Below are 26,672 nucleotides of genomic sequence, written 5' to 3'. Positions count from 1 at the left end.
GAGAATATGAAAGAAAGGTCACAGGTTTTCAAACTTCAGATCTGTCTGGTTTTCTTATTGTGCTTCTATTATTTTTCAAAATGTGATGTACCATTTACCATAAAAAGGTGTCACTTAACTCACTACATATGAAATAATTTTTTATTCCGTATTTTCCTTTTAGAATTTCTAGAAAACATTCTATCCTATGGTATGGGAGTGGTGTGGTGAGGCAGATAGCAGGTTTCTTCTTTAAGATGCTAATGATAGACTTAGTACAATTACGGTTTCTTCTTTGACCTGTGAGTTATTAAGAAGTGTCTAAATTTCCAAAAACTACTGGCATTAAAAATGATCTTTTGTTATTGACTTCCTATTTAATTCCTTGTGGTCAGAGACTGTGTTTCGTATGAGGATAATTTCTTTGAAATTTACTGAGACTGATACTATAACCTATTACATGATTATTTTGGGGGGTAAATGTTCCATATGTGCTTGAAAATAATTTGGTTTTCCAACTTGATATAGAATTCTATATGCTTCCATTAAATCAAACTTATTTTTCTGTTCAACTTATCTGTATAGTTACTAATTTTTGATCTGCTTGTGCTGTCAGTCATTAAAAGAGGTATATTAATCTCCCATGTTGATGGCTGATTTTTCCATTTCTCTCTCTGGGTATACTTAATCTTCCTTTATATATTTGGAGGTGTTTTGTTGTTTCACACAGGTTTATTTACTGTATGTAGTGATCTTCTTCATCTCTTATAGTGCTTTTATTGTCTTGAAGTTTTATTTTTCATATATTAATATAGCTACTTCAACCTTCTTTTGGTTAGCATTTACCTGATATATCTTTTCCATCTTTTTTACTTTCAATTTTCCTCATCTTTATATTTTAGATGTGTCCCTTTTAAAATGGTACATAGCTGGACTTGTAAATTTTATCCAGTCTGTTTAACCTCTGTATTTTAAAGTATGAGTTTTGCTCATATATGTTTTTTATGTTTATTGATATACTGAGGCTGTTTCTACCATGTTACCTTTTGCTTCTTCCTTTTTGTCTCATTTTTTCTGTTCTTTCTTTTTTCTGTTTGTCTTTAAATTTTTTTCTTGTTCTGTTTTCCTCTCCCCACTACTGATTCTGCAAGACTGCATCTCAAGTGAGCTGACTGGTAGCAGGGTTAGTGTTGGAAATAGTAACTAGTGGTTGAAGATGGGGCTGGGGGTGGGACATGGCTTTTCTGAAAGGAGTCAGATTGGCAAGTGATGAGGAGAGGAGGTGGGGAGCTGATATCAGCAGGTCATGGCTGATGGATCCAAAAAACATTATTTTTTACAAGTGTGAAACAAGGATGTCTGATGGGAACTGGAAGAAGGGGAACAGGGAGTATGAGATAAATGGAGACTTAAAAAAGACCCTAAGGGACTAGGTAAGGGAACTGAACTAAAGGCAAGTAAAAAGCTTATGGGTGACAATGAGGGTCCATCTGAGACTGGAGGCCAGGAATTATGTAGGGTCTGGGTATAGGAACAGACAAGGTGGGCCATAGCATTGGAATTTTGCTGGGCAGTTGAAGCTGAAGGGTGAAGGTATATAGGTATGGAAGAGACTGATGAGAAGGGTTCAATTTTTTAGTTGTCTGGAGTCCAGAATAGATAGGAAGGGAAGATAGATTAGCAGGAGGTAAGTAGACCAAGAGAAAATGGAGAGTGGGCTCAAGAGACTGCAGTCTTGCTGAGGTTGAGGAATAGGGATAGCAGGAATAGCTGGGGTCAGAAAGTGGGGATTCATGAACTTAGGATCTCATAGAGATGCAGTTCTGGTCAACTCTATGAGTATAAAATAAAGAGATGTACTATTAGTTCTGTTTTCCTACAGTGCTATCTTTATGTCCTCAATCTTATTGTTTTGATACTGCTCAGTCTCATTATAGTGCCAACGTGCCCTTGTCATCAGAGAACTCTCTGCCTCTCTACAGGCACCACTTTTCTAATAAATTTTTGTTTTCATTGCCAGTGTGCTGGTGCCATCCTTGGTCTTTAGCTGCCAGGCAATTGGTGATACCTATTTCATCCAGGAGCTGCTGAATTTTTGACTAGTGCTTCAGCCATAATCTCACATATGGGAATTCCTTTCCACAATGCTTTTGATTGCTATGTTTAATATTTTATAATTGAGCTGGCCATGATCCTGCCAGGACAGAGCCAGTAGAGCACCAGCTCTAGGATCAAATTGCCTAGGCTTGAATCTCAGCAACTTCACTTACTCACTGTTTATTCTTGAGCAAGTTAACCTAAGTTTTCCTCCACTACAGAGATCAGCTGAATGATTATTTGGGTTAATAGATTTGGGACTTGAGAACATTTAAAGTATTGAAAATTGAACAATTGATGATCCACTTGATGGAGGGGGAGTTTGACTCAGCTGAGTCAAAAAACCACATGGGGACCCCTGCCAGTTGAAGCACTTATCTCCTTTCCTGACCAGCTTCCATGTTCCCAAGATTCACTTAGCACTCTACTGCACTTCAAAACTTCCATCACCTACTCTGTCTCCCAAAGTTCTCACTTCTAACACTACCTCAAGAATATCTTCACCCATTTCATGCACATTTGTTGAGTGCCCACTCTGACAGGTATTGTGCACAGTTCTGATGATACAGAGTAAGACGCTTATGCTAAAAGGCCCAACCCTTTCCCAGAGTCATGAATAAGTTATTCTTTTTGAAAATTCAAAGTCTCTTCATTTTCAAGGTATAATTCAGGTGGAAGTAGTAGTGGTAAATAGGCCAGATATTTCTGTTGTCTCTTTAGCTTGTCTCAAGGGGGAAGGTAGCCTACCAAAAGGCTCTAGGTCTGTGGGCCTATTCTAGGGAAAATTATCTGTGTGAAATTAGTTCTTATCTAATTTCAGGCAACTGTGATAGCTCTCCTGGTCTGGTTGCTTTGAAGAAAGCAGAGTGGAAGAAAAAACAGAATAAGTCATGTCGGAGGTACTTGACCTCTCTTTTCTGTCCGACGTGGAAAGGGATTTGATACTCAAGGTCCTACAACGAGACGATGAGCTCCGGAAAGCAGATGAGAAAAGGATTAGGTAAGAGTCCCAGAAAAAGCAAGGGCTCCTACGCCTTTGGTCAGTAACAGCTGGACTTTTCCTATTACCTGTCCTCCGACTTCCAGAGGAACTTGTGCAGGAGGCTTGTACCTCCTCCTTGGGTCTGTTTTAGCTCTGAGGGTGTTGCCTTCACAGAATCGAATAGTCTTACTGTCTCCACCCCTCAACTCCTCTCCATCCAACTTATGCAGATTCTAAATCCATTTGTGCTTCTCTTTTGGGTCTTGGCAGGCGACTGAAGAATGAGTTATTGGAGATAAAAAGGAAAGGGGCCAAGAGGGGCAGCCAACACTATAGCGAACGGACTTGTGCCCGGTGCCAGGAGAGCCTGGGTCGTTTGACTCCCAAGACCAACACTTGTCAGGGTTGTAATCACATGGTGTGTCGGGACTGCCGCGTCCAGGAAAGCAATGGCACCTGGAGGTGCAAGGTGTGCACCAAGGAAATGTGAGTGTCACCTACTCAGAGAGGAAATGAGGTCTTAGCTGTGGTGAACAACACGGGCCATTTCTTAAAATCCATTTGTCATTTTCCTTTATTGCTTCCCAGAGAGCTGAAGAAGGCAACTGGAGACTGGTTTTATGACCAGAAAGTGAATCGCTTTGCTTACCGCACAGGCAGTGAGATAATTAGGATGTCTCTGCGCCGTAAGCCTGCAGGTACTGGGCCTGTCTAGGAGGGTTCCTTGCGGTGCTTGACCTCAGTGACAGATCCTCTAGTGTGGAACTCTACTGTATTCTTACTGGTGGTGTCTTCACCCCATGGGCTCAGCTTGTTTGTGGGGAATATAGAGACTGTTACCATGCCTCCTCAAAGTATGATGTGTTTCCCTTTCTTTCTCACCACCACACGGCCATGCTTTTGTTTATCTTCAAGTGAATAAAAGAGAAACAGTGGGACAGTCCCTCCTTCATCAGTCACAGATGGGCGATGTCTGGCCAGGAAGAAAGATCATTCAGGAGCAACAGAAGGAACCCAGGTGAGAACCAACCAATCATATAAAAAAATGTTATATATCCCTTTAATTTTATTATTTTTCACTTTCTTCTATTTATAAAATAATACATGTTTATTATAGGAAAATATGGAAAATGCAGAAAAGAATAAAGAGGGAGGGAAAAAACATTCTTAATCCTACTACCTACATGTAAATATTAACATTTCAGAATATTTACTTTGTTCTTTATAAGATCAATTTGAGGACAAGTAAAAATAACACATACTTATAATTAAAAATTTAATCACTACAGGAAACAAGCAAAGAAAGCAACAAATCACCCAAATTCTTACTACCCTAGTATTCATATTATGTGAAAATTATTTCAGATATCTTGTGTGCTTATATATAAATAGACGGATGGGTCAATGGATAGACTGGAAAATGCTCATAATATGATCATAATACATTAAATTAAAAGCATTCTTTTTAATTTTATTTGAATTTACCAGAATAAAACACTGAAATAAAATTGAAAGATTGCTAATTTTCAGACAAATGTTTCTTTAGCATAAAATATATTAGTTATTAACGTCCTGCTAAGCTAAAAAAGTATTATGAAAACCATTGAGCAGTCATTTTTTTCTAGTGTCTTTTTGATAACAGCCTTATCAGGATATAGTTCAGATGCCATACAATTCATTCACTTACAGTGTACAATTCAATGGTTTTTAGTATATTCACAGAATTGTGCAACCATCACCTCTATCAATTTTAGAATGTTTGTCACCTTAAAAAGAAACCCTGTACCCTTTAGCTATCACTCCCTACAACCTCCCTATCTTTCCCCATCCCTGAGCAATCACTGATGTACTTTCTATCTCTATATATTTGCCTATTCTGGACATTTTATTTAAATGGATTAATACAGTATGTGGTCCTTTGTGATTCTCTTTTCTCCCTTAACATAGTATTTTCAAGGTTCATCCATGTTGTAGCATGTATCAATACTTCATTTCTTTTTATTGCCAAATAATATTCCATTATATGTATATACCACTCTTGTTTATCCATTCATCTGTTCTGTTGATGGACATTTGGGTTGTTTCTACTTTTTGGCTATTGTGAGTAATGCTGTTACGAACATTCACTGTGAGTTTTTGTATGGACATATATTTTTATGTCTTTTAGGTAGGTACCTAGGAGTGGAGTTGCTGGGTCAAATGATTTTTTAGTCATTTAAAAAAATCTACCTGTTTTAATATTAAGCATTATCAGTGCACTCTGCTACAAAAGAGGAGATTAGCTTTCTTAAACTTCCTGCCAACTCTTTCCTCTACTTGCATTTTTTATTACTCATATTATTTTTACTTTGTCAGCACTTGTAACATTATAAATCATCTACTTGTTTTATCTGTTTCTTTAGTTTTAGTTCATATTTTGAAGGAACTATGCTTACAAGCTGACCATGGACTATAGCTTCCCTTACTTTGATATATCTCTTGCCTGTCTGGATTTTATCACTGAAAAATTCTTTCCAGAAGGGCTTATGGGTGCTATATTTATTTCATTTTTCATGTTAAGTATCTGGCTAGTGCCTTTATACCTGAATGATATCTTGGCTGGATATTATATTCTTAGATCACTCTTTCCCTCAGAATACTGTAGACACTACTCCATTGCCTGCTGCCACTGAAGGTAACTGTGAAGAAGTCTGAGATCACCCAGCCTCTTGTTTTTCTCCCTTTTAGGTAATTAACTGTTTGCGTGTGTGTGTGTGTGTGTGTGTGTGTGTGTGTGTGTGTGTGTGTGTATGTATGCCTGAATTTTTTCTTTTATTTTTCTTTTAGTTTAGTAATTTAACAAGGTTATACCAAAATGGTGATCATCCTGTATCATTTCTCCATAATATGCAGTGTACCCTTGATGAGTTCTTTCTTCATTGCTAGGTAAGTTTTCTGTATTGTATCCTCTGAACTCTTTTTCTGTTTCATTAACTAAGTTCTCTACCTCAAGGACATTGGATTTCTTTATCCTCCATTTCTGTCCTTTTGCTATCAAATGCAAGAGAAAACAAGAACGATCAAAGTAATTAACCATGATTAGCCCAACACTTTCCTCGGTGTAATTACTTTAGCTTTTAGCCATTTTCTTTCTTTTAGCCTTTTTCCCTCCCTTCTTTCCTTTTTTCTCTATCTGATTTACTTATTTGAATGAATTATCTTGTTTTGGTTTTAATTTGTTCTTTGCACTCAGTCTTCCTTTTTACCTCATTTTGTCATTTTATCATCTTGTATTTGAGCTCTTGCTAATCTCTTATTTTTATTAAGTTTATCTAATCTCTGTTTCTGTTAAGCTCCTGTGTAGTATTAAAGCACTCACAAGAGAGCTACTTATTTTCCTAGGGTTATATTCTTTTCCAGAATGGAATTTTTATCTATATTACAAGTGTTTCAGTTCCTCCCCTCCCCCCACCACACACTTGGCATATTTTTATATCAACCAGACCATTTCTTTTCATTTTACTCATGTTTAACCTGGGAAATTCTGCCTGTATCTTTTGTGTGCTGTGATACAGTATGTGTGAATTCTTCTTTACAGGCTCCTCATCTCAACTTGAAACAATTTCTCTCTTCCCTACACCCATCTGTAGTTGAAGGGTAGAATATTGCTTTCTATATACTTTCTTTTGTTATCCAGGGGAGAGGCAAAAGGCAACTTGGGGGTTCTGGGTTTTGGTCTCCTGAGATTGTTTTAAATGTTTGGGTTCCTCAGTCCAGCTCTGGGTGCATCCTCTAGCTCATACCAGCACCCTGAGAGAGGACAGGCCCCAGTAGTCTTGTGTGCCTCTGTTGGGGTCCCTAGTGATATCTGGGACAACAAATTGTTAGGACCTCTGATTTCCTTGACTTATCCCAAGACTGTCTACTCACTCAGTCTGCACTTCTCCACATTGGAGGGAGTTATGTTGAACTAAATCTTTCTTCTGTTTTCTTAGCCATGACTTTTTGAACTTTATGACTTGAGGCTTTACTCCTTTCTCCATTTGGTTACTTCTGGTGAATTTTTGGCTTGTTATTTGTGGTTTTCTTCCCCCTAACTTTTCCTCAGCTCTACCATGTTTTAGATGATTGTTGAAAAGCAATATAGAAATATATAAAGTAAGTCCCCAGTAACTTCACTGCTTCTGCCTCAGATAATTATTGTTAATAGTCATTAATAGTCCTGGCATATGGACTTCAGACTCTCTAAATGTACAAATATGGGTTGGATTCTTAAATTTTTAATTCCTTTTAAAAAAAGGATTGTACTATATTACATGTCAAGTGACAAAATAATGAAAGGGAAAGAACTTTAAAAACTCAATAATATAAATAATTGAATAGAAAATGGGCAAAAGATTTGGACAGACACTTCACCAAAAACAATATACAGATATCAAATAAGCATATGAGGAATGCCCAACATTACTAGCCATTAGGGAGATGTGTATTAAAATCATGATAAGATACACACACTAAAATAGCTAAAATTAAAAAGACTGACCATATCAACTGTTAGTGAGGATGTAGAGCAACTGGAATTCTCATGCGCTGCTGGCAGGAATGTACAACAGTACAGCCACTTTGAAAAACAGTTTAGTAGTGTCCGAACAAGTTAAATGTATGCACCTGCTTTGTGATTAAGCCATTCCATTCCTAGGCATTTACTCAAGAAGGGAAAGCATAACTCCATACAAAGACTTGTACATGAAACTTCATAGCAGCTGTATTTGTAACAACCAAAAACTGGAAACAACCCAACTGTCTATTAATAGGTGAAGGGATAAACTGTGGTTTGTTTATACAGTGGAATACTACTCAGCAACGGAAAAGAATGAGCTGCTGATACAATGCAATAACATGGATGAATCTCAAAATAATCATGGTGAGTGAAAAAGCCAAACAAAAAAGAGGACATACTGTATGTTTCTGTTTACATAAAGTTCTAGAAAGTGAAAACTAAATTTTAGTGACAGAAAGCAGATCAGTACTTAACTGGGGGAAGAGAAGGAGGGATTGATTATGAAGGGCCAGGAGGAAACTCTTGAGAGTGATAGATGTGTTCACTAACTTAATTGTGGTGATGGTTTTACAAATGTATACGTATACATATGTCAAAACTCACCAAATCGCACTTAAACATATGCAATTTATTTATGTCAGTTATAACTCAAGGTGTAAAAAGAAACAAGTATAGAAAAATATAACATTGCATCTTTCTATGTCAGTGCAAGGGTCTATGTCATTCCTTTTGCTCTCTGTATGGTGTTTTGTTGGATGTATGTAGTGTGATTTTAATCACACAGCCTTGGGTGGGTGACTCATCTGTTCTAGGTGATGAGGCCCCCTTTTTCCTTTGTGGATAAGAATGACTTTTATTTCCTGAATGTGATTAACATATCTGACATCACTAGTCAGAATGTAATTTCTGAAACCTATTGCTTCTGGCTGGCTGTGACCTCTTGTCTTGCTGCACCCAGAAGACTCTTCTTTATCCCAAACATGGAAACAGATTAAGTGGCCAAAAATGATCTTTTCCATAAAATTATGGAGCCTCAGGGGAAATCTAATTCAACCCCCTTATTTTTACAGAAAAGAAAGCAGGATAAGTGATTTACCTGAGATCATACAGATAGTTAAGAGCCCAAGATTCCTGTCTCTTAGTTTATTTTTTTCTGCACAGATGTCAAGTAATTGCTTTTTTGCCCTAGGGTTGTTTGTATCAGTACGTATTAATCTTTAGGAAAAAAAAATACAAGCAGAAAACACTCTCCATGGGCCATTGATAAACTACCTCTCTGGAGGAATGGTTCCACTTTGGGTTCTTTAAGCAAAGGGTGGAGAAGAATGATTTTAAAGTAAAAATTAAATCAAGTGTCTTGCTGTGTTTTGGACTATAAAGCTAATGCATCTTTCTAGAAATGACCACTGTTTCACCTCTTACATGTTCTAAGATTTCAACCCCTACTGTCCGTTTTCATAGAGCTATCTCAAATATCATGAGATATTTGGAATGATAATCCAAGTGATAACTTGGAATGTTTATTCTTTACTGCCTAAGATAATATAGGCTTTGGTTACTTTGTTCTTTGTTCCTTTATTAGTTGTTCACATGTTTAGCAAATACTTATGAATGCCTGCTATTTGCCAGGCACTGTTTTAGGCAGTGGGATACACTGATGAATACAACAAAGTCCCTTGCTTATAGAGCTTAGATTTGGGGCTGGAGGACACAGACACTAAATAATCAAGTAAATATATCATGTATCAGGTTTATATTAGGATAGCCAGGGAAAAGTCTTAATAATAAGGTGACATTTGAACAAAGACATGAAGCAAATGAGGGAGCAAACTCTGAGAGTGTCTGAAAGAAAAGCATTCTAGGCAGAGAAAGCAGCCAGTGTCAGACCTAAGGTGAGTTTATATTTGGAGAGTTTGAGGAATCTGGGACTGAGTGAGGGAGGGAAGAGTGGCAGAACATCAGGACAGGGATGTGGTGAAAAGCAGATCCTGTAAGACTTTGTTGACACTTGTAAGGACTCTGTCTTTGAGTGAGAAGGAGGGCTCTGAGTGACATGATATTATTTTTTTAAACTGAGATAAAATTCACTAACATAAAATATATTATTTTCAAGTATACAATTCAGTGGCTTTTAGTACTTTCAGAATATTGTACTACCATCACCACTGTCTAACTTCAGAACATTTTCATCACCCCAGAAAGAAACCCTGTACCCGCTAAGCAGTCACTCTCCCTTTACCCCAGCCCTTAATCTCCTTCCTGTCTCTATGGATTTGCCTATTCTGGACATTTCATATAAATTGAGTCATACAAAATGTGGCCATTTGTGTTTGGCTTCTTGCACTTAGCTAATGTTTTCAAGGTTCATCCACATTGTAGCATGTTTCAGAACTTCATTCCTTTTTATTGTCAATAATATATCATTGTATGTCTATACCACATTTTGTTTATCCATTCATCCATTGATGGACATTTGGACTGTTTCCACCGATTGGCTATTGTCAATAATGACACTATGAGCATTTGTGTACAGTTTTTGTGTGAACACATGTTTTCAAGCCTCTTAGATGTATACCTAGGAGTAAAATTGCTGGGTTGTATGGTTTTTCTATGTTGGATTTATATTTTAAAAACTCCTGTTGGCTGTTTGAGAGTAGGTTGTATGGGGGCAAGGGCAGAAGTAGGGAGTCTATCACAACCATCCAAGAGCTAGAGATGGTAGTTTGGACCAGGGTAATGGCAGTGGAGGGGGCGAGAATTGGTCAGATTCTAGATACACATTGAATATAGAATGAAGAGGATTTACTAACAGATTCGATTTATATTGTGAGAGAACAAGGAGGGTCAAGGATGATTCTTAAGATTTTTGACCTGAGAAGTGAAAGAAGGGAGTTGCCATTCGATAAAATTGAGGGGTGAGCAAATACGGGGTAGGATTAAGGCTTTGGCTTTGGACTTGCTGTGTTCGATTCATCCAAGCAGAGATGTCAGGGAGGCTGTTGGAAATATGTCTGGCATTTGAATGAGAGATAAATTTAGGAGTTATTAGTTTTTAGAGGATATTTAAAGCCATAAAACTAGATGAGGTCATTTAGGCATAATTCTAGATAGTGAAGAGAAGCAGTCCAAGGAATAATCCTAAACACAATCCAAAGGTTAAAGGTCTAGGAGGGGAGAAGGAGTGGCCAGTGAAGTCAGAGGACCAGGAGAGTAGGGGGTCCTGGAAGCCAAGTGAAATTACTTGAAATACTTGAAGAGGAATGATTTGTTTTTCCTTTCCTTGGTTTTCTCACAGCTTCCTTGAGGTAAGGGGCCCTGGAATCATGTCCTTCTCTTTAGAGATGACAACTGTTGTTTGGAATGCTCGTGGTCATCCTTCCTTAAACTGAAAGAGAATTCTGGTCTTCTGAATGCTGTATTCTAAACATAGTGCTTATTTATATATATACTTTAAGCCCCACTGAGGGCATTTGGTCAGGAATTCAGTCCACAAATATTTGAGTGCCCACTCTATGCTACTTTCTCTTCTAGGCATTGGGAACATAGCAGTGAACAAGATATGTGGTCACTGATCTCATGGAACTTAGTCTAATGGAAGAGAAAGGCATTGAACAAATCATTTCTTTAAATTACTGAACAAATTAATTTGTCTAATAGACATAAACAAATAATTACATATGTGATGACTACTACCAGGAAATCAGGAGTTTGAACTCCATCCCAACAGCAATGGAGAATCACAGAACAGTTTTAAAAGTATATTCAAGATTTTTACCTTAGAGACCGCTTAGGCTACCATTGTGAATGGGTTGGAAGGAATTCTGACTCCTGGTGGGAGAGCCCACTTGCTTTACATATCAGCTCTTGGTTTTTATCCTAGTGTGCCGTTTGAAGTGCCCAAGCTCAAAAGTGGAAAGAGTACGCTGGAGGCTGAGAGTGAGAGTCTGGACAGCTACACAGCTGACTCAGATAGCCTGTCCAGGTGAGCTCCCCCACCCCCACCTAAACACACACACAGGTCCCTGCCCCTCTGATCAACCCAAGTTCCCATTTTGTTCTTCAGTGACAGGGCACAGGGCTCCTAGGCCTTCAGTGTTCTGACTTCTGTCCTCTGTAAGCCGAGTGAGTATTTTCTCTGACCTTGCCACAGATCTTTCAGTAGCACTTCTACTGCTGGCTCTGAGCTTAGCCTTCTGGAGCGAGCAAACTTCCACAGGCTGCTCCGCCTTGGAGGACTCTTCCTGGACTGGCAGCTGCTGATGCTGCTGTCCCTGAGGAGTGGGAGTTTGGGGGTTTGTGTATGTGCAAAGTTGCTTGTCTGATCATCTGAATCCCTTCAAGGTAAATCAGATACGAAGTTTACCTTCTGGGTTGAGTTACTACAGTGACCCCAAGCCAGTGACTCTCTTTCCATAAATCTTGGGGAGAGGAGGTGATTTTGTTATAACTTCTGTATTTACCTCCAGGAGAGACTCTCTGGATAAATCGGGCCTCTTTCCAGAATGGAAGAAGATGTCTGCCCCCAAATCTCAAGTAGAAAAGGTAAGCTTTAGTTATTGGTTAGTCAGTCCCTCTCCATCTCTGTTTCTCTCTCTTTCTCTCTTTCCCTTCTCAGGAAGAATTTAAATCAAGAATTCAACTAAACAATCTTTAGTTCATATTCACTTGGGAGCCTTTTCTTAGATTTGCTTGAAATGTGAGATAACAAGTTTTGTATTACTTTATAGGATTCAATAAAATTCCTAAAATTAAATTAATCTGTTCTTTAACTTAGTCATAGTTTAGTGAAAAATCTGAGCTTCCTTCTTAAGGCTATTCTTCTACCTTCCCAACTGTCCTTTTCCATTTCCTCGCCTTTATCCCTTCCTAGGACACTCAACCTGGGAGTCAAAATGTGGTATCTGTCGATGAGGGTGAAATGATATTCAAGAAGAACACCAGAAAAATCCTCAGGCCTTCAGGTAGCAGATTTCCCTTCATGGTCATTTGCAATTGACATTCTCAGTACTTTTAATGGATTCTTGGTATGAAGAAGTATAGGTCTCTTTTGATTTGGGTTTTTGGTCTTCCATTCAGAATACACTAAGTCTGTGATCGATCTTCGCCCAGAAGATGTGGGGCATGAAAGTGGCTCCTTGGGAGACAGAAGCAAATCTGTCCCAGGCCTCAGTGTGGATATAGTAAGTACCCTTGTATTTCACTTGGTCACTGTATGAAATTTTATACATCTAGAGTTGACTTTAGTATTGGATACTTAATTCTTTAGGAAGAGGCAACATGAATCTTGATTCTTCTGAATTTCTAAAGTAAATCTGGTAGCTGAACTACTTAAAGAAGGAGGCTGTCTTTACTGTCTCTCTTTTTTTTATTAAAGTGTCATTAATATACAATCTTTTTTTTAAATATACAATCTTATATTGGTTTCAAATGTACATCACGGTGGTTCAACAGTCCCCATGATCAACTTATATTGTGATTGCAAATTATTGCTTCACTGTCTCTTTTTATCTTCTAATACATTGCTTGATACATGTTTGGGGGCTCAAATAAATACCTGTTTTGATTAAAATGTAAAGAGATGGCTGGGTTGGGGCAGTTAAATGGGAAACAGATATTCTTATCTTACTCTTTTGAGATTTGAGAAGGATGGTTGGAATATAGGTTGGAAGACTGAAATGGGAAGACATGGAAATAAGGGTATGTGCATACATGTTACCTCATTGCTTAACAACAATTATGTCTCCTACTAAAGGGAAGATATTATTTGAATTTTTTCTTATTTTTATTAACTCTGAGTCCATATTTGTTGTCCCAGGGAGAGGAAGAGGAAGAAGAAGAAGACATTGACCACCTGGTAAATTTGCATCGCCAGAAGCTAGCCAGAAGCAGCATGCGAAGTGGCTCATCCATGGTAAATTCTTAATCCTATGGCTGTAGACCTGTTGGGGTACTAGGGAGGAAGGAAGTGCCTTCCTAGACCAGAGTCAGGTTCTAGGGAAGTCATCCTAGCCACTCTTTTCAGGTAAGTAAGGTGCATTTGTTTGTATCCTCAATTTAGACCATAGCTGCTTACTGAACAGCTAAGTAATTTCCTCAGCCTCTGCCCCAGAGCTTCTTACACGAGGTAATTTGGGCTAGCCATGTGCTTCATGACGGCTTTGTGAACAGTAACCTGTAACTTCTCCCCTAAAGAGGTGCTCAGGCCATGAAGTGAGCCACATGATATTTCTTCATCATAGCCCTCTCCAAAATCACATTCAAGAGTATTGAGTGGCATGAGAAGGGTCCTGGCAGGGTTAATTGACGTTATGATTAAGGAGCAACAATGCCAATCAGAACCATGAAGTAAAGGACATTTAAGAATCAGGGCCTCATTCTGTTTTAAGTATGAAGACTGATGTTTAATGAAACAGAGTCAGGAACCTGGGTGATTAGAGTTTGTTTTCGCTCATGCACAGGATGAGTGATGGGCTTGCAGAGCTGATATTACCCAAGAAGAAGATATCTTTTCACCTCTGGTGGGGTTTTCCCTCCAATTCTGGTGCAAGTCACTTCTCTCTAGGGTCTTGATAGGGATAAGGTGGATAAAAGAAACCCCACAGGTAGTTAAGGCATCCTGTTTTAGTTAGTAAATGACCCCATCTAGCCAACGTTTTGGCATATATAACATACCAAAAATGGGTTTAGAGCACCATACCTCTCTCTACTCCTTGCCCACGTCCTGGGTCAGGTGAAAATGAACAATAAAATATGTCAAAAAAAAAGAGGGAAGAAGAGAAGCTGAGGGCCTAGGTGAGCCATGAACTGATTTATTAACCTGAACAATTGTGAGAGTGCTACTCGCTCTTACACTCTGGGTACAAGTCTGCTGGCAGTGCTGGCTTGTCGCAGGGGCTTCTGAAACTTGTGTCCAGTGGCTGTGGCCTTACCAGGAGGGAAGGTGTGGGCACTGTGGGAGGGGAGTATGCTTTCACCCTATGTTTGTGGGTGCTTTATCTTCAGAGTACAATTGGCAGCATGATGAGCATCTATAGTGAAGCTGGCGATTTCGGTAACATCTTTGTGACTGGCAAGATTGCCTTTTCCCTGAAGTATGAGCAGCAAGCACAGACTCTGGCCATCCACGTGAAGGAGTGCCACCAGCTGGCCTATGCTGATGAAGCCAAGAAACGCTCTAACCCGTGAGTGCTTCTGGAATTTGACAGCTGCTCTGAGATAAGAGCTCAGACTCTGGCATTTCACTGGGTACTCTTGAACTGAGGTCATCACTTCCTGGGCAGACAGGGAGGTGTGATTAGGGGAGAGTGGTTAGGGGAGATGTGGGAAAGGGACCGGGATTGGGAAAATGCAAAAATGGCATGTCTGAGAGGGCTTGATGCAACGTTTTCATTTTGTCACAGCATGTGTATATGGGGAACAGGAAAGTGAAGAACAGGCTTGAGAAAAGATGGTGAATTACTCAGTACTCTGCTTGGTTTCTAGATATGTGAAGACTTACCTTTTGCCTGACAAGTCCCGCCAAGGAAAAAGAAAAACCAGCATCAAGCGGGACACTGTCAATCCGCTATTTGATGAAATCCTTCGAGTAAGTATCTAGACCCTGAAGGTAGGAACACTTGCTCTGTCTTGTGTGCTAAACTGTTGCTATTCCTCTGCTACGTGGGTCATTGACCTCGTTTTTCATGGCTGTGTCTGTCTGAGGATACACTATGAGTGTCTGTTCACATCCCAGCCTCCCAGAGAAGAGAACAAAGGTGATCTGGCTTTCTTATTGCTCTGAAGTTGGAGATTTACATGGCCACAAATCTCATTTGGAAATGTCATTTGGGATCAGAGGTCTTTGTGGCAGGCCTTTTCAAATGTCCCAGTGTTCTCTCACCCACTCTAGGAAAAAGTAATTTTCCAGGTCCCCCCATGTTTGTGAAATGTGGTAATGAGGCTTTGAGTGAGGAAACTCAAAGTGCTGAGGGACTAATATAATTTGATATTCAGCCCTCTATGGACTTTAGGTATGTTTGCTTGGATTTTGGAATAATCTTTTTTGGAGTTAACAACAAACAAATCATCTTGTACTTCTCCTTTTCTTTCACAGTATGAGATCCCAGAATCTCTCCTGGCTCAGAGGACTTTGCAGTTCTCAGTTTGGCATCATGGCCGTTTTGGCAGAAACACTTTCCTTGGAGAAGCAGAGGTCCAGATGGATTCCTGGAAGCTTGATAAGAAACTAGATCACTGCCTCTCTTTACATGGAAAGGTAGTGGCTTTAACAATTTACAGTTTGGATCTGAGGGAGAATTGTCTGCAGTGACCTCTGCTGGTACATGCTGGTAGTGTCTTTGAATATAGTCTGCGTTCTAGAAGAAACCCCTGCTGGGGTTTTTGAGTTTGACAGTAATTTTAGATGCGTTTATATGTCAAGTGTGAGTAATTTCTTCTGTGTAGGCCAGGCAAAGGATGAAGCCATGGTTTTCCTTTGAAAAGTCTGTTATATGTGTGCCAAGCGTTGCCTCCTAACTTTCCAGTGTATCCGCGTATCCTAACATCCTACCTTGCACCTCTCTCCAAGCTAGCCTTTTGGGCGTATCTTAATCTACACTCCTTTCTTAAGCTAACCTTTCACTAAAGAAGTGGGAAGTAGAAATTCATGGAGTTTCAGTTGCTGTGCTCTTGGTCATACAAGCCAGAGAAATTTTACTTTGGAGGTGGCATTTCGGGTGAGAGTGTAGCAGTGTGCATTATAGTGCCTGGGATTTGTGGGCACACCTGGATTTGAATTCTGGTTCTGTTATTTGCCAGCTGGGTGAGTCATCTATCTGATAAAATAACTTAGCTAAGTCACCTAACTTCTGTGAGCCTTAATTTCTTTGTCTATAAAATGGAGATAATAATAATATTCCTTTTTTTGCAAGATTGTATAAAAAGTACGTATTGGTGCCTGACACATAATGGGCATTCAATAGGTTACTGTCATTCTGGTTATGATGAAGTTGCCAAAAGAGAGTTAGGACTTCTTGATTATCAGAACGGTTCAATGGCAAGGTTCTGCCATAAAATTTTTTTACACTAGCACTTTAGGTGCTAAGACAGTACATGATGCTAGAATATCTTTGGAAAGACAGATGAGAAACTAGTACTAGTGGCTGCCTCTAGGAAGAGAGACTGAGGTGGGAGGACGATTTAGTTTTCTCTATGTGCCCTTTTATATATAGTGCATGAACTTTTTACCATGTCACATGTATTGCTTATTGGGAAAATTAAGAATAAAAGGATTTATATGCACATGGTTCAAAATTAAAACAACATAGAAATCTATAAAAAGAAAAATGGGTTCCATTTCCTAGGAATAGCACCATTGTGAGCTACTTGGATATCTTAATAGCAATTTTGTATTAAGTAGCATGGATATACACATATGGAATTACATTTTTTCATTTTTATACAAATGTGCTTATGTGAACCTGATTGTGTATATATATCTTGATTTGGTATTAACAGTTTATCATGCACATCTTTTTATGCCATCACTTACAAATCTTTGTCATTTTAATAGCTGTATAGCATTCTCTTGTGTGTCTGTATTATAATTTATGTACTATTTCCCACTGATGAGCTTTTAAATTGTTGGTTTTTCTCTGCTAAAACTATGCTGTAATATATCTTGGCCTTCTTGTGTGAACATAACTGTAGTAGAAATTTCAGGTGGTGGAATTACTGAGTCAAAGAAAATGTACACTCAATATTTTGATAGCTACTGCCCTCCAAAAAAAAGTAACTACATTAAATCTGTCCCTTTAAATACTAATAAGAACAGGAAAGTAATTACCACTGAACTATAGCATATTATTATGAATTTAGAATTTCTTAAGCATTTGATACTCAAGTCATTCTCTCAGGGCACTATAGTTGATATAATTATATTGGAAATGTCACCGTAACCCATCATGAACTTCTGCCAATAAAAATAGCTTACATCAAAAGAAAAATCTGCATTAAAATGGAGATATTTGCTCTTTGCAATTATATTGAGCCAGAATGAAAATATGCTGCTGAAACAAATATGCCAATTTCTAGCTAAAGCTGAACTCCAAATTTTAAGGGTCCACTGAAGTTCACAATCTAGAAATTAATCAGTTGTGTAGACATTTTATAAACAACAAAAAGTTCACTCCAACATTACATAAATATTTTAACTTAAGATAGTCTGCATTTATTGTTTTTGCTTTTTCATTTTTTTGCCCTGGTAATCTATTTGCTCCCATTTAGTTTTCTCTTCCAGCATCCACCTTCCTATTCTTTGTGTCTCTCTCATATACTAAATTTTATGCATTCTGGGAATGCGATACATATTCTCAAACCAATGGGAGGTATGTCTTCCTGGCATCAGTATGCTCAGCAGTGAGAACTTAAGTTAGAGAAGTGCCAGTGAACACAGGCAGGTGGAAAGGTGCCTCTAGGATGTACCAGCTCATGCTCTGGATACCAAAGCATGAACAACAGAGCCACGTTCTCAAGAGAGATCCAATAGAGTGAAGCAGTTCTGCTACTCACAGCCAAAGGGGGTACTCCACTTGCTGCTCATCCCACACATTCATTCAGTAAATATTTGTAGAACACCTATTATGTGCTGGTACTTTGATAAGTGTCAGGCATACTAAGATGCATGAAAATAGGCTGGATTCCTGCCCTTCTAATATTTAGGTTCTAGTGAAAGGAACAATCACTGATCACAAGTAATGTATGTAAGTGTAAAATAAAAAATTGTGCCATATTCAAATCCTGGTAGCAGAGTTCTGCCTCACCTTCAAATCTTTATAAGCTCTCTTTTAAAGAATACTTCTCATCTTTGAAAATCATGAAAGTCATACATGCCATTCTCCTTAAAAAGACACTTTAGATATATATGGGGTAAAAAGCAAAAGTCCTCTTCCCTCTCCACATTTTGCTCCCCTCTTTAGAAGAAACAATTGTTAAGTTTGTATCCTTCTGGATTTTTCTGTGCAGTGTAATATCATGGTTAAAAGCATGGACTCTTGAACCAGTCTGGCTGAATTTGAAATCTGCCTCTGTCAATTACTGTCTGGCACTTGGCAAGTTACTTAACCTCTCTGTTCCTTTGTTTCATAATCTGTAAAATGGAGATAATAGTACCTATTTCATAGGGACTATCTTGAGGATTAAACAAAATGACATGCCTTAAGTATTTATAACAGTACCTGGCACATAGTAAGTACTATGTAAGTGATAATGATGATAATCATTATTTACATACATTTATATTCACATGTACATGTATGAATATATTTTAATACAAGTGGCATATTTTTTCTCTGTCTTGCTTTGTTGACTTAACAGTATGTCTTGGGTATCTTTCTATGCCAACATGTAGAGATTTCCTGCATTTTTTTTTGGTGACTGCATGTCATATGCCATATGAGGACATTAAAATCACTCATTTAACCTTTCTTTTATCGATTAACATTTGTTACCACTTTTTGGCTGTTACAGTGCTGGCAGCAAGATTCTTTGTCATGGTGTCAGACCTTGTGATTTTGTGTGGCAGCCCTGCTAGCAGACCTTTGGGGGTTTGGAAATCTAGTAACTGTATCCCCCAAATAGCAAAATAGTGGGCAATGCAGAGGTCTCTGTTGGCTCTGCTGCTGCTCTTTCTGAAGAAACTGCCCTAGAAACCTGGGGCTGCCCTGATCTAGGGACCCCGGCTTGTCTTCAGAAGGAGAAGGGTCTTCTTATGCCATGAAGCTGTCTGTGGGGGTAAGTTTAGAATCTCCTCAGCAAGAGGTCCCCAAAGCTCCCAAGAAGCCCTGCGTGACCTGTTGGCTTTCCCTGTATTTCAGATCAGTGCTGAGTCCCCGACTGGCTTGCCATCACACAAAGGCGAGTTGGTGGTTTCACTGAAATACATCCCAGCCTCCAAGCTCCCTGTTGGAGGTGACCGGAAGAACAGTGAGTTTTCTTTGGGATCCTGGTAGCTCTTAGTCTTCTGCACAGGGGGTGTGTGGTAATGCTGACTAGTGGCTAGAGCTGCTGGGGAGACCAGATTGAGATGCACCCTGGGTCATCTCCTAGGGAAGATTCCTTTAGTAAATTTAAGAACACATTTCTGTGTTTTTCAACCTTAGGGTTGACGTTCTGTTTTTTTTTTTCAGGCCTTTAAACTTGGTCTTGCTTCACCTGTGGCAAGCTATTAAGAGGGCAGAACAGAAACTTTAGGGCTGAAAAAGGGTGATTGAAAAGGGTAGTGAAGTTTGAGGGACAGGAAGTTAAAGGTTGAGAAAGAGTAAATCAACACACAAGACACTGTGCTAGTGACTATGAATATGTAGGTGAATAAGACATGATTTTGCCCTCCCCTGAAGAGCTTTGTTTAGCAAGAAAGACAGTCACCAGCTGAAAGAACAGACCTACAGATACAGGACTGATGAATTCTGTCTGGTTACATTTGGGAGAGCTTTAAAGAGGAAGTAATAATAAACCTGGACTTAATACTTGACCAGGCAGAAAAGGAAGAGGATGAGATGAGAAGAGCATTTCCAGAAGAGGGGATAGCATGAGCAAAGGCTTTTTAAAAGGCATATTAAATGTGGAGTTGTATGTGAGTGTGAAGGAGTGAACTCCTTATTTCAGTGGAGTTCTAGTATGTCTATGTGGGAGCAGGGCTGCAATTGTTAATGAGGCCGGAGCCCCACTGAAAAGGGCCTTGAACATGATGGTAAGGAGCTGAACTTGATTCCCTGGCAATGGGATTCCAAAGTTCTTAAAACAATACCTGAAGCAAGGTATAATCTGCAGGATTTGGGGAATCAAGAAGGGTGTGCAGAATGACTAGAGAAGAGAGGCAAGGATAGACTCATAGGGAACAGCAACATTTTTAAGGATGAGGAGAGGAAGCAAGCTTGTAAGGTGGAGGGTTATCAGGAGAGAACAATGCCAAGAGAGAACTTGAAAAAGAAGGGAGTGGGGGTTGTCAAGTCCCCTAGTCTGTCGAGACTGAGAACATGCAGCTCATTGGTATGAAATTACATTTTCAGTAGGTCAAGAGGAAGAAGAAGCTAAATTTCATTAGAAGTTAGGCTGAGTGAATGAGGCAGAGACGTAGAGGTGGTGAGTGTGACCTCTTTTTTCCAGGATCATTGATGGTAAAAGAAAGGAGAGACATGGGAGATAGATTGAAAAGGGGCTACGGTTGAAGGGAGATTTTCTTTTTAAAGGATTTTTTAAAAGAAGAAGTGAGATGAGCATATATTTAAAGTGAGGGGATTGGACTAGTAGAGAAAGAGATATCAAAAATGGGAGGTGGGGGTTGAAATTGATGATGCCTGATGAGTCCTGTGAAGTGGGGATGGGATCAAGAACACAAGTGGAGGAGTCCCCTTTTTTAAAAGTCTTTCAATAAATACTAGGCAACTTTATTTCTCTAAGCCTCAGTTTTCTCATCTATAAAAAGAGGACAATAATAATATGTATCTCATTGGGTTGCTTTGAGAATTAAATGGTTAACTAAACTGGCACATAGCCAGTAGTTTTCAATAAGCATTTATTGCTCCTGTTGATATTGAGCACCTGTTGCTTCCTGTGAGGCACTGTGTTAGGTACTGAGGCTGCAAGTCAGGTGTGACGTGGTTGTCACAGAGCTTGTTGCCTTCAGGAGCAAGGAATGCAAGCAGCACCATGTAGCTAAAGCTCACGAGAAATCTGGAGGTGTAGGGCTCACTTGCTATGGCCAACATCCCTTACAGGTAAAGGTGGGGAAGGGGGAGAGCTCCAGGTGTGGATCAAAGAAGCCAAGAACCTGACGGCTGCCAAATCAGGAGGGACTTCAGACAGCTTCGTCAAGGGGTGAGTCCCTGGAGCGGCATCCAACTTGTCAGTTTCAGGACGAGAGAGCAAACAGAGGAAACCAGGTTAACCCTTCTCGGCAGGTGTTATTGTTGTCCGTCCTATCGCCTCTAGCAACCAGCTTTGTGCCTGAAAGTAGGTAATGGGAAAGCCTCCGCTACTACCTTTGTGCTGGTCTGAGCTCAGTTTGGACTGGGCTGCAGTACTAATTTCCACAGAGGGAGGTGATAGACAGATAGGTCTGACTTTTCCTTTGTTATGAACTTTAAGCTCCTAATTAATCCTGAGTAAAAATCTGTGTCACCTGTCAAGATTTTGGAACTCAGGACTTGGTTCCCGAAAATATTTAGGCAATGCCAGCTTTCCCAAATACAGATCACCCCGCTGACCAGGCAAATCATGTTTGGCTATGCACATAGTCACTACCGTTGCTTTTATGTGGAGAAGACCTTGCTTAATAGACATGCAACCAAATATTAAAAACCTGTTTTTCATGGAGTATAGACAACCGCTCACTAATAACATTAATTTTCTCCCCAGGTTAAAGGCATTGAATCAGGTGAATGATCTAGTGGAGGTGGTAGGAACTCTGTTTTAGAAGATGCAAAGGAGGGAGTGTATGTACCAGGATCTGAGTGTTGACTCTCCTTCCTGGGCTAGGCCTGTGGTAGGGGAAGGGGGATTTTAGATAGATATTGCCAGCTTTGAGTGGGTTGTTGATTACTCTCTGCCATCTGCCAGATACCTCCTTCCTATGAGGAGCAAGGCCAGTAAGCGTAAAACTCCTGTGATGAAGAAGACTCTGAATCCCCACTACAACCATACATTTGTCTACAATGGTGTGAAGCTGGAAGACCTACAACACATGTGCCTGGAACTGACTGTGTGGGACCGGGAGCCCCTGGCCAGCAATGACTTCCTGGGAGGGGTCAGGCTGGGTGTTGGCACTGGTGAGAGCCTCTCCTTCATCCTCACTGTCTTCAAGGCCTCTTGTGTATTTCACTCCAAGGTACCCCACCCTCTCCCTACAAAGCTTCCCTGTGACAAGAGTTGTCTTCTTTCCTTTCGGTTAACATTCAACCATTATTTACTGAGTGCCTACTGTGTGCAGGCCTAGGGAAAGGCTGAGCACATGTACGGCTATACGTACAGATAAAAGTGACTTTGATTGCCGGGAACACCATCATCTTCTGAACAAAAAAAATCGAAAACCTACCTGTATCTGTACCTATAATTTGCATCATTCATCCTGTTGTAATGAGAGAAGGGCCCTTTTTAGCAAAGGCAAAGCTCTTTGCAAGTGTTCTAGATCACACCCTCACCTTCTCAGTGACCTCACTTCTGGAATCTCCTCTCTCTGTCTGATCAGTTTCATTCTATCTCCCTACTGGAGGTGAAAACAGATGTGCTCTGGTATTTCCAGTCTCAAGAAACAGAAATAAACCTCTTGACCCCACATCCCCCTGCTAATTCCTTCAAAAGAATTGTCTCCACTTCCTCACCTCTCCTTTTTCCCTCAGTTCACTGTGAGCTGGCTTCTGCCCCACCGCTTCACTGAGCAGTTGATCATGCCAAAGTGTTGTTTTCATCATGCTAGAATTTTCATGCTATTTAACATAGCTGATCACTCCCCTTTTCTGGAAATAATTAGCCTCTATTGACGCTACACTTTTCTTTGTGGGTTCCTCATTTGCTCCCTAGACTCTAAATACTGGTGTTTCTCAAGGCTTAGTCTTGAATCCTCTTTTATCTCTCTTAAGTCTCTGCATTCCTGTGGCCTTAAATACTACTTGTGTATTCATAATTCATATGAATCATTTAACACAAAGCATCTTGGATGATAATTTTATAAATCTAAGCCAGTGCTTGTCAGTCCCCTGCTGAAAACTCACCAGTGGCTTCCTGCTGCACTTAGAAGGCAGTCCGAAGTTCTTACCAGACCTACAGGCCCCTGTATAAGCCAGGCCCACGGTTTCTTTATGTTCCAGCCTAAATGACTCTCCTGCTTGCTCACTGTGCTCCAACTGCAGTGACTTTCTTTCTGCTCCCCAAACACACCAAGCTTATTCCAGCTTCATAACCTTTGAAGTTATTGTTCCCTCTGTGTGGAAAGTCTGGACGCTTCCCATCTTTCAGATCGTGACTCAAATGTCTCCTTCTCAGAGAGACCCTCAGACCACTCCATCTATAGGAGGCGCTGATGTATTATGCTAAGTGAAATAAGTCAGAGAAAGACAAACACCATACGATTTCACTTGTATGTGGAATCTAAAAAACAAAATAAATAAAACAGAAATAGACTTAAAGACACAGAGAATAGACTGGTGATTGCTGTAGAGGAGAATGGTGAGTGAACTAGGTGAAGGGGAAAAAAACAGTGTTTGATATCTTGATCTGGGCAATGGTTACCTGAGTGAATATACCTATCAAACTTCATTGATCTGTACCTAAGATTTGTGCATTTAATGTACCTCAACTTAAAAAAAGGTGAAGTTGTTTTGAGGCACAAAAATTAAAAGAAAGAAAGAAAAGAAAGAAAGAAAAGAAAGGAAGGAGGCCCTGATCGAGGGACTACAAATCACCCTGTTTATTTACTTCATGATATTTACCTCACTACCTGAAGTACTCTTTGATTTACTTGTATATTTTCTGTCTTCCCTATTCAAATATGAGCTGCCTGTGAGCAGGATTCTTTCTTCACTCATTACTGTATCTCCAGAGCCTAGAAAAGTACCTGGTACATAGTAGGCACTCAGTAAATGTTTGTTGAATGAATGAACATACAGGAGAATAGGAACAAGGCCATATATAATATGAATGTCAGGCCTGGAGTCTACAGTTGGAGAAAAAGGTGATCAGCTGTTGCTGCTTCCTTTTTTTTCTTTTCCCAATTTTAAGTCAAGTTGACAATCACAGCAAGACGGTAGCTCTGGCATGAGGTTTCAGACCCTAGAGCTCTATAAGAGCCTCAGGATAAGAGGTCTTGAGCTACCATGTGCTATTTGGAGTCTCATTTCATCAACCTGAAGCCTCTTGATAGAGTCTCAGGAGCCCAGAGATAACTGTGCAGGATCCACAGGGAGGCATTCCCAGTAGACTGCTGTCCTCATCAGCCCATCTTCTCAGCACACTGTGTTTTATGGGGTCGCTACCCTTGTTGTATAACCCATCTTTCCTGGTGGGCTAAGGAGTGGTTCCCTGTTCAGCATCCTCTGGTGTTTCTCCTCAGGGATCAGTAATGGGGAAGTGGTGGACTGGATGGACTCGACTGGGGAAGAAGTGAGCCTGTGGCAGAAGATGCGACAGTACCCAGGGTCTTGGGCAGAAGGGACTCTGCAGCTCCGTTCTTCAATGGCCAAGCAGAATCTGGGCTTATGAGTCCCTGTCCTCCTCTGCAGGTGCAGCCCTGTCCAGGGCAAGTTAGAGGAGGCAAAGAAACCAAGAGCAAAGATTTATAATTTAATGTGTGTGTGTGTGTGTGTGTGTGTGTGTGTGTTATGTATGTGTGTGTATAAACTTGTATTTCTACAAATCTTATTATGCTTGAGTGGTGCAGATGTGTTTCCCTTTTAAAAGCAGGCTCAAGAATAAGAGTCTTTTCAAAATGTTTTTGTTTGTGCATAATCTAGTATACTTTCAGAGTCCATTCTTTCTATATCTTTAGGAGGTTTAATTAACTTACAGATCTTTTAAAACAGCGTTTTATCTCCTACCTTGCTATCTTTGTTCCTACTTCCCCTGGAAGCCAAGGCTACCTTTGACATTCATACCAGTCTATGTTTCAAGGTGTGCCTGGTCTGAAGCCTAGGCTCTAGGAAGCATGGTTGGGTTACTAAAGACAGGAGAAGATAGGGGAGAGGTAAGTAGGTCTTCTCCTTTCTCTCCAGTTTATGCTTTTAACTCCATTTCTACCTTGATAAATGTCTGAAATGTGGCTTTTAACCCTTCTTGTGTTTAAGCACTTTCCACCTGGCTTGGTTATAATGGTTTTCTTTGAAATGCTAAGAAAATTCTTAAGTTCCTTTTAGTTCTAGACACCTTCACCAGACCTTTGGGGCCCCCTTAAAATGGAGCTGCTTTAGAAAAGCACTTGAATTCAATAATGGCCTTTCAACTGAGTCATGGACATGCCCAGTGATAGCTTGTCAGTAGTCCCAGAGGACCAATGACTGAGGGTGAAGCACCTCCCAGCCCGATCGGAATTCTTTGCATTTAAATGGATACAGTGCTTGTTGGAAAGCCTCCGTGCTCCTCTAATGAAAGCAGAGAGAAACGTCTTCACTCTCCTCTTTCTTAGTGTTTGCATCCGTGGGGTGTTATTACACAGAATATGGTCTACATACCATTAGATCAGCCAGAATAGCCAAGTACTGTCTCAGCTGGTCTGGTGTCTCTGGACACTGTTAGCGCTCCAGGAGAGTATATTCAGAGACCCTCCCAGTTATTCTGACTTCCTTCTTGAAGTGGTTTCAGTTCCTGTTTTTTCTATTGTTTCCTGAACTTGACCAAGATATAACATGGGTGCATTGTGGTAAGACCTTTCTAAGAAGGGTTTAATGACCTCAGGCTCATTTTCTGAAACTCACTGTTCCAAATGGACCTTTTTATTATTCCAAGTGTGTCTACGCAAAGTGGCTTGTGAAAGGAGTCTGTACTGAAGAAGAAATCCCTTGCAGTAGAGTCAGCTGCTGGCTGACTTTACTATAAGGCCACTGGATTGATGGCAGTTAAGATGGTTTCTCTTATTTGCATGAACTGAATGGAGGAGTGTTTTTAAAAGATTGACTTGATGCAGACTGATATTGTAATGAAGGCATAACTTGGGATCCTGGGCTGTAAATTGCTCCTTTGGTCTCCACCCCCTGAAATGTATATGAGTGAGCTTCAATAAAGTTTTCTCACTTATCAAGTGTTTGCATTTGTTAGTTCTCTATATGGACGTTTTTGTCTTTGATGTCCTGACTTAACAGCTGTTGCTTTTCACTTGGCTGGAAGGCTAAGAACCAAAGCAACAAGTGCCCTCCCCAGACCATGATGTGCTGATTTGAAGAAATTTCCCTTTCCCTATATTGCTGTCTGATAGCTCTGCTGATCTCTGATCCATCGACCTTTGTGTTTTGTATCTAGGGAGAGAACTGAGACTGCATATTAAAACTGGCGCCACTTTTCTTTCTCTTAAGTAACAAAGGAACTCCTTCTTTAGCTTTGTAGTCATCCCCC

General features: G+C 40.0%; 1 protein-coding gene across 2 annotated transcripts in view; it reads left to right on the top strand.

The window, feature by feature from the left end:
* The window catches only part of SYTL4 (synaptotagmin like 4), a 45,480-nt gene extending 19,119 nt beyond the window's left edge, over positions 1–26,361 (top strand). The window contains exons 2-17 of one of the 2 annotated variants that reach the window (XM_036919640.2): positions 2,897–3,076; positions 3,329–3,544; positions 3,647–3,756; positions 3,974–4,076; positions 11,479–11,580; positions 12,065–12,140; positions 12,469–12,559; positions 12,675–12,778; positions 13,414–13,509; positions 14,601–14,779; positions 15,081–15,183; positions 15,691–15,852; positions 19,451–19,559; positions 21,353–21,452; positions 22,194–22,402; positions 24,682–26,361. In XM_036919640.2, the coding sequence (XP_036775535.2) occupies positions 2,967–3,076; positions 3,329–3,544; positions 3,647–3,756; positions 3,974–4,076; positions 11,479–11,580; positions 12,065–12,140; positions 12,469–12,559; positions 12,675–12,778; positions 13,414–13,509; positions 14,601–14,779; positions 15,081–15,183; positions 15,691–15,852; positions 19,451–19,559; positions 21,353–21,452; positions 22,194–22,402; positions 24,682–24,830 (2,019 nt within the window). In that variant the 5' untranslated portion in view covers positions 2,897–2,966 and the 3' untranslated portion in view covers positions 24,831–26,361. The remainder of the gene's footprint in view (positions 1–2,896; positions 3,077–3,328; positions 3,545–3,646; positions 3,757–3,973; positions 4,077–11,478; positions 11,581–12,064; positions 12,141–12,468; positions 12,560–12,674; positions 12,779–13,413; positions 13,510–14,600; positions 14,780–15,080; positions 15,184–15,690; positions 15,853–19,450; positions 19,560–21,352; positions 21,453–22,193; positions 22,403–24,681) is intronic. The other variant, XM_036919641.2, reaches the window with a different exon arrangement.
* Positions 26,362–26,672: the final 311 nt, after the last annotated feature.

This window comes from Manis pentadactyla, chromosome X (genome assembly GCF_030020395.1).
Source record: "Manis pentadactyla isolate mManPen7 chromosome X, mManPen7.hap1, whole genome shotgun sequence".
Classification (NCBI taxonomy): domain Eukaryota; kingdom Metazoa; phylum Chordata; class Mammalia; order Pholidota; family Manidae; genus Manis; species Manis pentadactyla.
Note: the sequence above shows the minus strand (reverse complement) of the source record. Positions and strands in the feature narration are given on the sequence as shown.